This window comes from Rhipicephalus microplus, unplaced genomic scaffold, assembly GCF_043290135.1.
Source record: "Rhipicephalus microplus isolate Deutch F79 unplaced genomic scaffold, USDA_Rmic scaffold_15, whole genome shotgun sequence".
Taxonomy (NCBI): Eukaryota; Metazoa; Arthropoda; class Arachnida; order Ixodida; family Ixodidae; genus Rhipicephalus; species Rhipicephalus microplus.
Genome location: NW_027464588.1, coordinates 1,400,018 through 1,415,142, shown reverse-complemented (window position 1 = coordinate 1,415,142; position 15,125 = coordinate 1,400,018). Strand labels below are relative to the sequence as shown.

General features: G+C 45.2%; 1 protein-coding gene across 1 annotated transcript in view; it reads right to left on the bottom strand.

The window, feature by feature from the left end:
* LOC119174269 (uncharacterized) overlaps positions 1 to 14,516 on the bottom strand; it is a 237,661-nt gene extending 223,145 nt beyond the window's left edge. The window contains exons 1-2 of the mRNA XM_075883122.1: positions 14,235 to 14,516; positions 10,792 to 11,133 (exon numbers count right to left, since the gene is read on the bottom strand). Coding sequence (XP_075739237.1) covers positions 10,792 to 11,133; positions 14,235 to 14,486 — 594 coding nt within the window. The 5' untranslated portion in view covers positions 14,487 to 14,516. The remainder of the gene's footprint in view (positions 1 to 10,791; positions 11,134 to 14,234) is intronic.
* Positions 14,517 to 15,125: the final 609 nt, after the last annotated feature.

The following is a 15,125-nucleotide window of genomic DNA, read 5'->3' as shown; positions in this document are numbered from 1 at the left end:
CTTTCTTTCTTTCTTTCTCTCTTTCTTTCTTTCTTTCTTTCTTTCTTTCTTTCTTTCTTTCTTTCTTTTTTTCTTTCTTTCTTGAGTTGGCGTTGCTTTTTTGTCTTCCATACAAAGGACTGCCTTTCACTACAAGTGAACAACATCTCTTCCCCTTCTCTTTTCCCGCTTAATAGGATGCCTCTTTCGCAGGCCATTTGCGAAGATAGATGAATGGACGGAAAAATGTTTAATGAGGACCTTTAAAACAGGCTGAAGGCACAATTTTGCGAAAACAGCTCCAATTTTAACATAGATGTGGTTACCACTGCTCCAAGTGGCAACAGCACCACTGATGCTATGGGCGGCAGGAGGGCTACCGGGCACAAGGAGAACTTTCCAACGTTCCTTATGACATCTAGCATCTAGTGATGCTGTCGACCAGACGTTCCACCTATGATCTAATACGTACATGGCTTTGATCGAGGCACCTGCAAATCTCCGAATGTATTGGTGGCGTTAAACGCTCAATTATCACCTACAGATTGCTTGATTTTATCGCAGTTTATCTTCTTTATCCTCTATTTTTGTTGTTATTTTTTATCTCTTCGTACTCCACCAGCGGCGCTTAGCCATGTTCACTAATGAGCTGCCAAAAATAGTGCCACTTTCCCTTTTCGTATAATAGAGACTCACAGAAACCAACTAAAGAGAAAAAAATACCGTTGAACTGATTTCCAGGCGACCTCTTTTTTTGTTTCTCATTAAGCGACCTATTGAACGGAGCCCTTCGAACTGTTCACCTTTTTACGTTAATTAAGCTCCTATAATATGCAATTTGCGAATAAGCTCCGACCTTATGTGGAAAACTATTTTACTAAAAGTACGAAAGTTTAGGAAGATAATATGACTATTCCGTTGTCATAAAATTTTACCTTCATTTGTATGCCAGGCATCAGCTTTGGCTCCCAAATAACGTTGAACAGCTGGGTACCTGCTGCTCACGATGAAAATAGCGAAGTAGTTAAATTTTGTATTACCACACAGCTGTATTTTGGATCAGGCGCGGTATATAAACGTGTACCAGGATGGAAAACAATGGCAGCTGTTCACAAGAACGTATTTGAGTTTGTGGGTGGCATCGCCGTGCTTCAAGTCAGCCCCGTGGCATCGCGGCAGTGCTGCAAGTACAATTGATGTACATACCATAAATAACACGGTGCTCATCTCTGTGTTTGCTTTCTGGAAGCCACTGTTGCCCATAGATCAAAATGAAATGTGCAGACTTCATTATTTTACCTACAGTCGGTTGTAAGAAAAACACAAATGTCGCAGCTTGGCAGCAGTATGTGTAACGATTAAAAAGCGTTTTCTGTGAATATTGAAATTAGCGCGAACAAAAATACCCTCGAACAACATGTCACGCGAAGGGCACTGTTTTGCCTGGTATTACTCCCAGCTCTCCTGAAAATTTACGTTAAACCCTGTGAAGCTACATATTTTTCCTATTGCATTAATGAATTTTATTTTACCTATTCATTCAAGAAAGGATCCTATGAGTAATTGAAAATAACGTATAGACCTTTTGAGGAAATAGGATAGCGAGATCATATGATTGTTACATTGTTTATAGGTGGCTTAGAATTATACGTACAATATGAAAATATTGTTGATAAGTATACAATAAGAAACAACAGTGTGCTTAGAATCTCATATATGCTGCTTTATTACAACAGGCTACAAGAAGTAACTATCATTTTTAGAAGCCGCACAATGATGCAAATCGTAAGAATAATATGCATACTTTAGAAGTATTAAAAAAAGTAAGTGTACGGGCTAGGATCTACACGCAATAAAAATCACCGTATTCGAATGAAACCATAAGGATATGAGTGAAGTTGACAAATGAATTCATATCAAGAAGCAAACAAAGACAAATGCAAGTATCTTCATGGTGTAGTGGCAACGTGCGTGCACATTGTGGTTCAATTTGATTTTTAGTTTCCATTTCTTACGCAAAGCCAATCGAAATTCAAACGAACTGAGTGAAAAAGAGAGTAGCTTCTACGGAATAGTTGAAATGCCTCTTCTGACAAAAAAAAAACAAGAAAATTTTGTGGATATTCACGAAGTCTATTACTACTGAACTCCACGCTTTGAAGAAGGCGAAACGACGTTCTGTGCTTGGGCTCGACGGGAGAGAGCTCTCTTTCTACGAATAACCCGGGCTGTGTCTGCCACGAAGAGATAAGATGGCGGGCGCTGCGAACGCGTACGCCTCCCAACGTAGAGCGCGTGCAACTGACGTACAATAACGCTGGGTGGCTGACGTCATAGGTCGCTTCTCTGGCATCATTTCGAGCCAGCTTTGCTGGGCTTAAAGGGCAGAAAGAAAAAAAAGAAGCGTAGCGTGTGCGCTCACTGACGAAGAACGAACTAGAAACATTGACGGTACATACGGGGTGTCAGAGAAATGGCGCCTCGCTTCTATTTGACGGCGCACGTCAAGCTGAAAAAGAGGACGCTTCTATCCTACAGTCTGGATTAAAGAGATTTTCGCTGCCTCACTCGAATGTCTTCCAGACGATGCGCAGCTTATTTTCGCAGTAAAGTTGAGCCGTGTCACGACTGTGCCTTCACAATCGGATGCTTTTGTTATTGGTATGCTGAGCACCAGCATTTTTTCCTTGCTAAAAAAAACGCCAATGGCTGGTGAGGATTATGACGATCAGTCTAGTAGAAGCAGTTGAACCGAAAAGTTTGCCGGTAGAAATGAAAACTAAGCTACTAAGTTACTCCCTTAAACGATGTTGAATTCGAAAGAGTTTGGGCACTTTGAAATGATGCCTCAATACCGTTGCTCAAACTTATCACGCTTTGTTTGAAGAGTGCATTGCTTTTTATTATTAACTTAGATTAGCGAATAACGTCCGAAGCTAACGTAGACGCGCCAAAGCTTTGCTTACGTCACAGCATGAATTATGCTCTGCGTGGTGTAACGAGCGGAGTCATTAGCTGCCGGATGTTTTAGCTAGACGTCTCAGATAACTTTCGCAATTTGACAAACTATTCTTGTCGTGTGCTGCACTGAACACTCCTCTTCTTGCATGCTACTTCCTATTGGCCTGTTACGAGAACACCTCATTGTAGAGGAGCTCTTAGTTAAGTGAAGGAGCAGCAAGAACGTACATCCTGCGTAGCGTACACAAGCGGCGTCTGCTGCCTCTGTCGTCGCGTCACCGTTCAGCGAGAACTGCAGGAGCTCATTTAATGCGTGCGGTAGAAGACGGGGAAGCAGCATAACGTTATCGCAATGTGACGCGTTCGTGCCCACCGAAGCGGTCGAGGGAAAATCAATCTTAAGCTGAGATCTGAAGGCATCGCACTCGAGCGCACTCGACCGTGGTCCCTTAAAGCTCGGACTGCGCTAACTTAGTGCGGCTATTGATTCACGTACTTATGAGTCTAGTTCACGCTGAACTGTCTTCTTCTATTACACTTTTGTTTCACTCAAACGGGAAGGCTCTCTAATATTTTCCTGTCACAGTCGAGTGCTTTATCAGACGCACGCCACGGCTTTGAGGCAACACCATGAAATCGTGGCGACAACAGTTGCCTCAATGAGCGTGCGCATCGCAAAAAAAAAGAAGAAAAAGAGTATCAAAAGATGTCTGAAACGAGCTTCCTTCTTCCCCCCCCCCCCTCTTTTAAATGTCACCGATAACAAGCACTTTTGGATCAAACGCTGTGCAAAGTCTCAAAACATCTCTAAAGGGGACATGATGCAATGCCGAGCGACACCGTTGCAAGTGAAACTTCCGAAAAGAATTTGGCCCTTTCCCCAGGGTTTCACAGTGCTACTCAGGCGAATCATGTGTGTTTAGAAAAAAGTGGTTATCAATTTAGAGTACTTGGTACTTTACTCCGTACCGTAGGCCTCACACTTGATGAGGCCAGGAAAGCAATATTGGCTAACCCGTCACGTCCCGATATCAGCGCGTGGTGACGGAATGCCGGTGAATGGTGAAGCCAGTGAAGAAGTTTTGTTCAAGTGAAAGTGGTTCGGCTGGCCAAAGACGACGTGTGTTATTATGTAGGGCCGTCATTCGGTATTGAAGAATTGCGTAATAACGCCGAGGGAGTACTGGACTTTTAAAGAAAGTCGCCAAGGGGACATGTAACGGGCCGACGATAGAAGAAAACAACGGTGCTGGAGTTTTTCTGGAATTGTACCATTCTAATTCAGACATAGGGTATATTAACATGCAGGGCGGTAGGAACAGGCTAAAGCGGGAAGAGATAGAAGAACAGCTAAGGGAAGAGAGGCCGATGGTATACGGTTCTGTAAAAACACATCTCAGGGACATGGAACAACTTCCGAACAATCTGGACTACGCGTGGGAATATTGTAATAGAACAGAAGGCGGCAGAAAGGGGGGTGGTATTGGGGCATTCATTCATAACAGTACAGACTGGCAAAAGGTCAAGCAGGAGTGCAAGGAACAGTTATTGATAAAAGTGAAAGTGGCAGGGCAAATGACACTCCTTGGTTTCGTGTACTTGTGGACGGGAGCAAAGGCCAGAGAGGAAAACCAGGAAATGGTAGAGTGTATATCAAAGGATATTCAGGAGTTAGGAGCAGAGTGCGAGATAATTATACTAGGAGATATGAAAGCACACATAGAAGATATAGATGGGTATACCGACCCGACAGGCAAAATGATCATGGATATGTGTGAAAGGCTTGATTTGATCATTTGCTACAGTACCGAGAAGTGTGAAGGGCAAATAACATGGGAGGTAGGAAGGCTTCAGTCGACGATAGATTACGCACTGATGTCACATAGGATGTATGATAACCTCAGGGGAATGCACATAGATGAAGGTGGCTCCAGAAGTCTGGGTAGTGATCACAAACGTATCAAGCTAAGTTTTGGAAGAGCATTGAAAGTGGGAAGGAGACAAGATGAGCAACTGCAGGAAAATTTTTATTCAGAAAGGCAAATTGAAATAGCCACTAAACAAATTGAGAAAGTAATCACTGAGGATAATAAAACAGTGTTGACATACACGAATATAATTAGACTGTTTGAGTTAGAGCTTGCTAAGGCACGTGACAAGTCACCCCGGAAAAGAAGACACAAACCCAAAAGTTGGTGAGATGAGGAAGTTAAGAGAGCCATAGCAAAACATCAGGAAGCCTCTAGGGAACACAGACATGCTTAGCAGCGGGGTGAACCGACAGATGATGTTGAAAGAAAATGGCAAACCTTTCTAAGCTGTAGAAGGAATGCATCCATTCTGATCAATGAAAAGATTGGAAGAAAGGGAGCCCAGTGGCTGGCAGAAGTACATAAAAAAGATAGAAAGGCAGCTGCGAAATTTAGGAACCATATAAACTACCTAAAAATGAGACGAGCGTAGAGCAGAGGTTTATAACTGCAGCTCAAGGTGCTAGGCTAGAAGGGGACGAAGCTATTGAATATATAAGAAAAGGGGTGACAGAAAAATTTCAACACAGAAGTGCTTTATGCACCACAGTAGACAAGGATGAATCAAGTGGCGCAATGGCTCCATTTTCGCAACAAGAATGGGAAAGGGCTGAGAAAAGGGTTCCTAGTAGTGCATCAACAGGCCCAGATGGCATTCCAGTTATGCTGATTAAGACATTAGGTCCAAAGTCCAAGCAGGCTTTGAGAGAGGCAGTGAGCAAAATAATAATCGATGGAGAAGTTCCCGATGGATGGAAACTTAGCAGGATGAACATGATCTATAAAGGAAAGGGGGACGAAGCTGACATGAAGAACTACCGTCCTATAACGGTGACATCAGTGGTCTACAGGCTGGCGATGCAGATTATAAAGGAAAGACTGCAGGCATGGATAGAGGATGAGGGGGTGCTGGGGGAACTGCAGAATGGGTTTCGGAAACACAGGAGGTTGGAAGACAATCTGTTCTCACTGACGCAGTGCATCGAAATAGCAGAAAAGGAACACAGGCCCCTGTGGCTAGTATTTTTGGATTTCAAGGGAGCGTACGATAGCGTGGTTCAAGAGTAACTGTGGGAAATACTAGACACACTAGGCGTGGAAGACGTAGTCACTATTTTTTTAAAGGAGATCTATAAGAATAACAAGGTAGCTATAAAGTGGGAAAAACAGGTATCTAAGCCCACAGAGGTGAAACGGGCGCTTAGGCAGGGGTGTTCTCGTCACCTTTGTTTTTCATGATGTACCTACAAGGACTAGAGGCCAAATCAGAGGGAAGTGGACTGGGTTTCAACCTCTCTTTCGTCAAACAAGGAAAACTCATTGAACAGGCACTACCAGCATTAATGTACGCAGATGATATAGTGCTAATGGCCGACAACAAGGAAGATTTGCAGAGATTGGTGGACATCTCCGGTAATAAGGGAGATAGGTTAGATTTCAGATTCAGTAAGCAAAAATCAGCAGTCATGATTTTTAATGACAATGAATGTATTGAGCTTAGAATACAGGAGGTCACGTTAGATATAGCAGATAAATACAAATATCTGGGCGTATGGATAAGCGATGGGGCCGAGTACCTAAGGGAACACGGAATATACGTGTCAACTAAAGGTAACAGGAATGCAACAGTAATGACAAACAGGGCACTGTGGAATTACAATTGGTATGATGTTGTGAAAGGAATATGGAAAGGGGTCATGGTTCCTGGTCTGACGTTCGGCAATGCGGTCTTGTGCATGAGATCAGAAGTTCAAGCAAGATTAGAAATTAAGCAACGTGGAATAGGTAGGCTTGCCTTAGAAGCTCACGGGAATACACCAAATCAGGGAGTACAAGGCGATATGGGATGGACATCATTTGAGAGCAGGGAAGCTAGCAGCAAGATAAAATTTGAGAAGCGATTGAGAGAAATGGGGGAGGAGCGTTGGGCTAGGAAGGTATTCAGCTACTTGTACATGAAAAATGTCTATACAAAATGGCGGAAGCGAAGCAGAAAATTGACTGGTAAATACTAGGAGAACAGCAGGGGGCCAAATCAAAAAGAATTATCGGTTAAGAAGAAAGTGAAGGAAGCTGAAACCGATATGTGGAGAATCGGCATGATTAAAAAGTTCGCACTAGAGATCTATCGAACTTTTAAGCAGGAAATAGCAAAGGAAGGGATCTATGATAATACTCAGGGTAGTTCTCTACTATTTGAGGCCAGGATGGGAGTATTGCGAACAAAGACATATCGAGCGAAATACGAAGGGGTAGACACAGTATGCAGTGCGTGTGGAGAGAAAGAAGAAAGTGCCGAACACTTGGTAATGTTCTGTAAAGGGCTTCGCCCTGTAGTTCAGGTTGATGGCGCAGAGTTTCTCAAAGCACTGGTGTTTAGTGACAGTGAGGGCAAAAAACGCTTTAAGCGGGTAGAATTAACTAGAAGGAGGTTATCTGATTGGTGGATAAAGGCAAGGCACGAGTGAAAATTGAACCCTTCGCTGCAAAGTACGAATCCTCAACCTCACTATTAAAAAAAATCTAGTTTTTGGTTCATTAAGTATATCGGCTTGGTGGCTCTAGCCACCGCCCGATCTTAAGGGCACAGCCATACCCATCCATCCATCCAGCCGTCCAGACGTGTTCCGATTCTCGGATAGCATGGGTTCGGTGCTGTCTTCTAAGTAGTTTGCGTAGACTGTCTATATGCTGTCTGAGAATTGGAACACAGCCCAGGTGGCGCTGCGTGCTCAGTTGGTAGTTGGTGACTACTGTAGCACGCGCTAGGTGACCGCTAGATAGCCGCGCCTACATCCAGCTCTGACGTTTGGCGCGCTTCCTATCTCTTCCCTGGGGAAACAATCTTCATTACATCACCAAGAGAACACTAACTGAGCTCACTCGGTGAACACTCTTCGTCACCACTCCGCAGCATGAACACCCCAAAGGCCAAGGCAGCAGCGCAGCTGGCTCGCAACGCAGCAGCCTTGCTGCATGGTAGGGCTACGTGCCCGGCGAGAAGACGTTGTCCACTCAACTAAGTTCACCCTTGTTCTTCTAAACGTGCGGTATCTCAACGCACACGTTGACGACATCGATGAGTCATCCTGTCCATACCGCAGCTGACGTGCTCTGTTGCACTGATAAGTGGAAGGCTGGAAACATGTTCATCAATGGATTCATTCTAGTCATCTGCACCAAAGAAGCGTAGTATCGTGCTTGTGGTCTGCGTCAATACTTTGGTGTACTCTAAAATGGCTAAAATGGGATCGAGCGAGAAATGAAGGCCCCTTTGCTAAACAAAGATGGTTGAACACGAAGGTTTCGTGCATGCAGGCTCAAAGTCCGGGACCAAAATCAACGACCACGTGACGAACCCAACTTATGCTGAACGAGCCGATGCGAAATTAGATTGAATTTCTTCGTTAACAATGTAATTTTTGAACTTTCAAACTAGATAAAGACGGATTTCGTTGAGTTCCATAGGCTTTCTATTTATCATGTAGCCGTTATTCACGCACACGCGCTTGCACTTTCACGGGCGGCTCGACACTTGCACACTACTGCTTCGCGATCGCTGTTGTAAATGGTCAGAGGCTTTGCCGTAGTAACGTGACACAGTGTGCTTGCAAACTTGTGATCAACGCAGGAACGGTAATGCGTGTCAGTCTCTGCATTGTGATCATTTTAAATGAATATCGATCTAGCGTGTTTTTGCGACGGCCATGATCGCGCTCGCTCTTACGTTCACGTCTGGTACCTTGAAGTATCAGCGGCACGAGTTGGCAAACTTACTCATTAGTCGACTAACTCGTACCGGTGCCTACTTACTGGATACTTTTCGCGTCACTCGCTTTTCCATTGCCGCAATGGTTCATCCAGTTTGTGCAAATCGCCAGAAATCCGTGAGGCGGCGTTCCTCGCCTTACCCACTAGGTGGCATGAGCTACCACCCAATCTAAAAGGCACAGGTGGGCACATCTATCCATGCACTCGTCCATCCATGTTCTGGTGGCAGTGGAACTTCAGGGCGTCTGACAGCATGATGCTGCTCAGCGCAGAGCTAAGTGATGCTGCTAGCACCTCCGAGACGGAAACGGCGTCTCTCATAATCATATAGTGGTTTTGGGACGTTCAACCCCACATATCAATCAATCAACAAGTGTGATAGCGATCTCGGAGGTAGAATCACGTAACTCCCGTTGCAGCAGTACGCCGCACGCGGCACATGTTGCCTTTCCAAAAAGAAAAAAAAAGGGAAAGGGTGAAGAACCGGGTGTGCGGATCCACGCGGCGGGCATCTAGTAAAAGAGGAATTGCTCGCACTCGCTCAGACCGAGATTGAGCCATTAGTCTGAGTGTGAGTGAGTACGCCTGAGTGGTATTTCGGTGAGTTTGAATTCGAGTGATTTCTGATAAAGAAAATATTCGTGAGTGTGAGTCCGAGTCAGTTTGGCTCTGGAAAATTTTGGTGAGCCTGATTCCGAGTGAGTCCGAGCTACAAGACATATCTCTTAAGTGAGTTTGATGTTGTTTCACTTTTTTTTACCGACCTATGGTCCTATTCACTCATCTTTGGTATTACTATCAGCCTTACCTGTATTCATGTTTGTACTCACGCCTACGCACACGTAACTGAAAGCAGTCTCGTGCATACTTCATTTCAATATTTATTGATCAGAGACGCAAATTAAATGGAAGAATGCTTGGACCTCCTCCACAGCCAACTCTTCCAGGGAAGTTCTTGATAAAGATATCTTGACATATCTTTTAAGAAAAACAAACCTACTGGTTGGTGGGCGTTCATAACTGGTATTCTAAGGTACTATACCAAACAGTGCGAATAAGTGAAGCTATTGCGGGAAATAATGGTATTGTAGGCGTTTGAATGCCCACAGTATCTGAGTACATCGACACCATGATTTCAACTTAGGGCTGACGGACTCATGAGTATTCACTCTGACTCATATCGAGCCACGAGTCTGAGTCTAAGTGAGTCCGGGCAAGAAATGCTTTGCGTGAGTGTTATTCCGAGTGAGTCCGATTCAGTAAAATTTGGGTGCGTATCAGTCAGGCTGAGCCAAATGAGGAAAATATATTTTATAGAGGAGTCCGAGTAAGCACAAGTTTTGCTGATTTATAATCAGGAGTGTGGCGATAATGCTAGAATAAGCATGCTGGATAGATAAAGATTATTGTGGGAGGAGGAGACACTCTTTATTTTTGAAAATAACTGCCAATTGATCGTGTTGCTAAATGTTAATGGTGAAATATTTCTTCGTTAAAGCAAAATTTGTTTCATCATGAATAATTTTTGCTCGCTCTTTTTTTCGGAGCCTTGGCATGGTTTGCCAAAATACGCTTATTATCTGCGTCACGTCTGCATTGCGGGCCGTGAAGAAGTGCAGAAGAATGCTGTGCTGGGCGACTATCTCAGGCGGTCTACACAAAATTGTACGCAAAGGCTTTGCAAAGAAATACACTTCAAGCTAACTTACATCTTTTTGGTCATTTGACACAAGGAACGGGAGAGGTACACAACATACGGCAGGTCGTTGAGGTTTGTAGACTCGCATTCTTATATGGCACATAGGACACGTGTTCAATAATCTGGCTTGAGCCTATACAAATCATGTGTCCTCGTATGATCATACCAGATTGTTGTATATGTGTCCTACATGTCATATGTGATGTTAAGATAGTTTCAGAAACTAACGCCAATTGCTGAAAATTAAACGCGGGCTCTCATGCTTTTGCCACCCCTTAATCGCGTGGAGATAACGAGTAGTACAATATTTCCAGTAATTCACTCATAGAAAAAGGCAGTGTGTGCTTTTACCTGTTCGCTGCGGTAGAGAACCCTGGTCTTGGACACGATGCCGGCGTCCGAACCACGGTCGGGTGAAAAGGGTCCCCAGGCGCCTGTAGCGGCGGCCATCTGACGCCGTAGAGCAGCTTTCTCGCTGGGACTGCGCACCACGGTGCCGTACGAAGAACCGAGCTCGGAGCGAGGCAGCGGCGTCTGGGCGAACTGACCGTTGAGGGATGGCCGGCCAGGCTTAATCGGACTCGCAGGCTTCTGACCGGGCTGCCGGACGACTTTGCCGAATGACGCTGGCGTCCAGTACATGAGTGCCTTGTCGTCGGGCGACACATAACCGAACGGGTAAGAGGCAGGGAACTGCGCCAGGAGCACAAGTGAGACACGTGTTATGTTTGAAATGGCAAACAAACAAAAAAAACAGTATCTTTCGATAAGCTTTCATTTGTTTTATAGAAATAGCACCTCATTGAACAGCAGCATAAAGAGTACGGGGCCAAACTTTCACTATCGGCCTTATACAGGGTTCTTCAGCTAACTTGGGTCAAAGATATGTGCTAAGCGAGTTGGATTAGCCAGGTATTGTTCTTAACCGTGCGCCGCACGCATGTTAGAATCTTTGCTATGTGTGTGGGGTTTAACGTCCCAAAACCACCATATGATTATGAGAGACGCCGTAGTGGAGGGTTCCGGAAATTTCGACCACCTGGGGTTCTTTAACGTGCACCCAAATCTGAGCACACAGGCCTGAAACATTTCCGCCTCCATCGGAAATGCAGCCGCCGCAGCCGGGATTCAATCCCGCGACCTGCAGGTCCGCAGCCGAGTACCTTAGCTACTAGACCACCGCGGCGAGGTATGTTAGGATCATTATCCTTATCTAATTTCCTGGGTAGTCAACAGATAGCTTACTTCATTTCTTAATTAGTAACTCTAGTGAAAGATCTTGAATGCAAAAGTTGTAGCACTTGTTCTGACAAGCTGGGATATAATAACCGTACTGGGATGAAAGCCAATTCCAGAGTCTCGGTATTAAACAGATAAAGATAATTCACCTCTCATATACGTATCAAACGAAAGATGTTCAGTAGAGAAGTTGTAACGTTCGTTCAGCAAAGTCGGACTGAATAAGCTATGTTGGGATAGCTTCCCTGTTTAAAGCTTTTCTTTAAAGTGCGCAAAATAAAGAAAATGTACTTGACGCAGCTTAACTGAGACACTCTGTACATTGCAGTCACCTTTTGCAGGCTGAAAAACTGGTAGGATCGGATTCATTGACACAAGTATAACTTGAAAAGGAGGCTTATGGGTGCTGTCACGTGGGTGGCGACAGCCGCCAAAAACATCACAGAGCTAGCGCCAACAGGTCATGCTCGGTTCTTTCAGCTAAGATGGTGTCTCACAATGGCATATATTGCTCTTTTTCTACACAATGGTCCTATATGCACACAGGCAAACAAGCATACGTCTCATTCGATAGTGACAAGCGCTAGCTTTAAAAAACACTGGCGTCAAGAACAACAGCATTGAAAGGGCCCTGAAGCACTTTTTTTTGGTAAACATGGAAACAATTCACTGGGAAAACGTATTGCCTGACCGATTCAACGCCACAAGAATTTTAAGAATCCGTCCGGTATGAGCGGAGTTACAAATATTTGTAACACGCTGCAATCACATTCTCTCTGCGCTGGAAGCTAAGCAAGGAGCGATAGGAGGGCAAACAAAAAACTTCACGCTCGTCTTTTGAGCCCTTTTCTCTTTTTTTTTCATCGAACACGCGTCTTTTCAGAGCGATCGCGCGCGCACCAACCTTTTGAAGAAAGACGTGACTTTTACGTGGGGTTCCCCTCAAGCTGCCGCCTTTTCTCACCTCATCACACTCTTGGTGACTCCAGCTATGTTGGTGGAGTCATCAGTGACGGCCTCTTGCGGCGATTTATGTAACAACCGAGCGCGCCATGTTCAAATCAGCCAATGGCTCATAGATGGGTCATCTGCGTTTTATTGTTTGGCATATTCCGTGATTTATCGAGGGAAGAGAAAGTAATTTTTAGCTGACTTTGATAATTTATTGTAAATTTCAGGCCGCATGCTATGCTATAACGATTGGTTCGCGTGTTCTCGGAAGCCTCTACTACCGATCGGCAGTGTTCTCTGACCATGATCGAAAAGTGTTGCAGGGCCTCTTAAAAACAGTGCCCAGAGGAATTTCCGTGCCTCCGGTTTCTCACACGTCGAGCGACCTATTTTCTTAGTCGTGCAGAGATTCGGGAGTGTCGGAGGAAGGAGCACCTACAGGCTACCAGTGTTCTGTGGTTGCTCAACATTTGTGAAAGCCCCAGATTTCTCAGAAAACAAAGTGCCCGTGCCGTCTTTAACCACATTCGGTGTAGCGAGTGTGGCCTCCAATCTGAGTACCGGCAACATGTCAAGCTGGCAGTGCTGGAACTAATTTCGGAGGCCATGGAGCGAGCAACGTCCTCGCTTCTGCCGTCCGGACTGACACGAGGCAGGGTACGCGCGCTTGGCAAGCGACTCTCCTCAATTCCTCGTTATTTTGCACCACACGAGCTCATCCTTGCGACATACCTGGCACGCTAACCATCTTCTTGAAAACGCATTGAACATTTCCTTCCACTATCTCTGCTCTATACACATCTATCGCTTGCTCACCCTCAATTACAGAGCATGAAACGCGCGGTGCACGGTGTGATTTCCATGGACCAACGCAGAAACGATGAGTTTTCAGCGGAGTGTCACTATAACTGCTGTCTCAACAAATACCACGGGACAGTAGTACTCGATTCATATCATAGAGAATACAGTGCGCGCTACCTTTCTATTGTGAGTACACCACGAACTGCTTACAGAATTCACGCACTGAGTTTGGGGCATTAGGTATCCGACAAGCCGTGTTGTGTTTTGTCTGTGGAGGTTATTGACGCTTCGTGTGAAACGTCGCTTCAACTCAGTGATCTAAAGGAATTATTTTATCGTCATCATCATTATTTGTGCAGCTTGGGAGGTCACGTGGGTAGCTTTACTGTTTGGTGATGCTGTAGTTGGTAGGAATTATGATAATGATGATGAATTATAGCTCAGCACATTGTAATGGGGCTGGTAGCGGTCAATAACACACTCGTTTCGCAATTCACAAGGTGCGACGCCTTCTGAGACTCTGCACTTATGTCACGCAATATTGCACATGCTAACGTGAGTCCTTGGACCACGGGATGGCTCTGTAAGGTACATTGGCCTGAAGCACCAGGGCGGCTTTGTGGTTGAATACCTAACTATCACGCTGAATACTAGCTGGTGTCGACTACGAATCAAGCCCTCACCTTTATCTGCCCTCCGCATTTTGGAAGACCCGTCTTTAACGAAACATTCAACGCTATCGCATTGGTATGGGGCGCGAGGAACAGGATAAATGGTGTCGGCAGCAGTGGGACTGTCATCACCTGCGGTATCTCGTTGGTGAGCTGGCTGTGGCGAGCCATGCGATGCATCTGGCGCCACATGAGCCTGAGCTGGGTGCACGAGGGCTCAGGCATGGCGGCCGGCGGCAGCTGCTCGACCTGACGCCGCTCGAGTATTCGCCGCTGCCACTCCTGGTCGGCCGACTGCGCCCGCGATGGTGGCGCCACCGCCAGCAGCACCAGGGGCAGCAGCAGCAGCTGTAGGCCGCTCGTCCCCGGCCACGATCCGGCCATGCGACCACTCGGCGCTGTTAGGTACAGGCACTCACCTGCGCCCAACGGGAAAACAAAAAAACACATTAACATGGAGTGAAGGAAGCGAAAGTATACCGTTAAGGATGTGCACTCCGATCCACTAATAAAGCGGGCACGTAGTATTGGTTTCTGCTACTGATTACCGCTGAGATGTGGAGCAGAGATGAGAAGACAAAATATTTATGTATATGTATGAGGGACTTTTAATCAGTACAAATTCAAGTATTTACCTTTAATTACGGATGGCTTTTTCTTTAACAGTTAACTCAATTGTGCAAGTCACGCACATGTTATCTTTTGCGTACGTTGTCAAAGAATCAACCAGTTTTTCATTGCTTTGGCGGTTTTTGCTATACGACGTCGTTTTGAGCTTTTTTCACTCACTTTCCATGACGGGATGTTGATATGTCTGCGGTGATGATGTTGATTTCTCACCGAACTTAATTGGCACTAGTTGCAAGTATCATTAGTTAGCTACTCTATCTACGAACATGCTGTCAGCACTGTGCAATATCAGCTAAAATTTTAGTTCTCCTGGCTTTTTTGCAGTGAGCTGTTGTGTAATTTCTGCACTTTGTCAATTCAATTACAATTCAACATTTATGTCGTAGACCACTT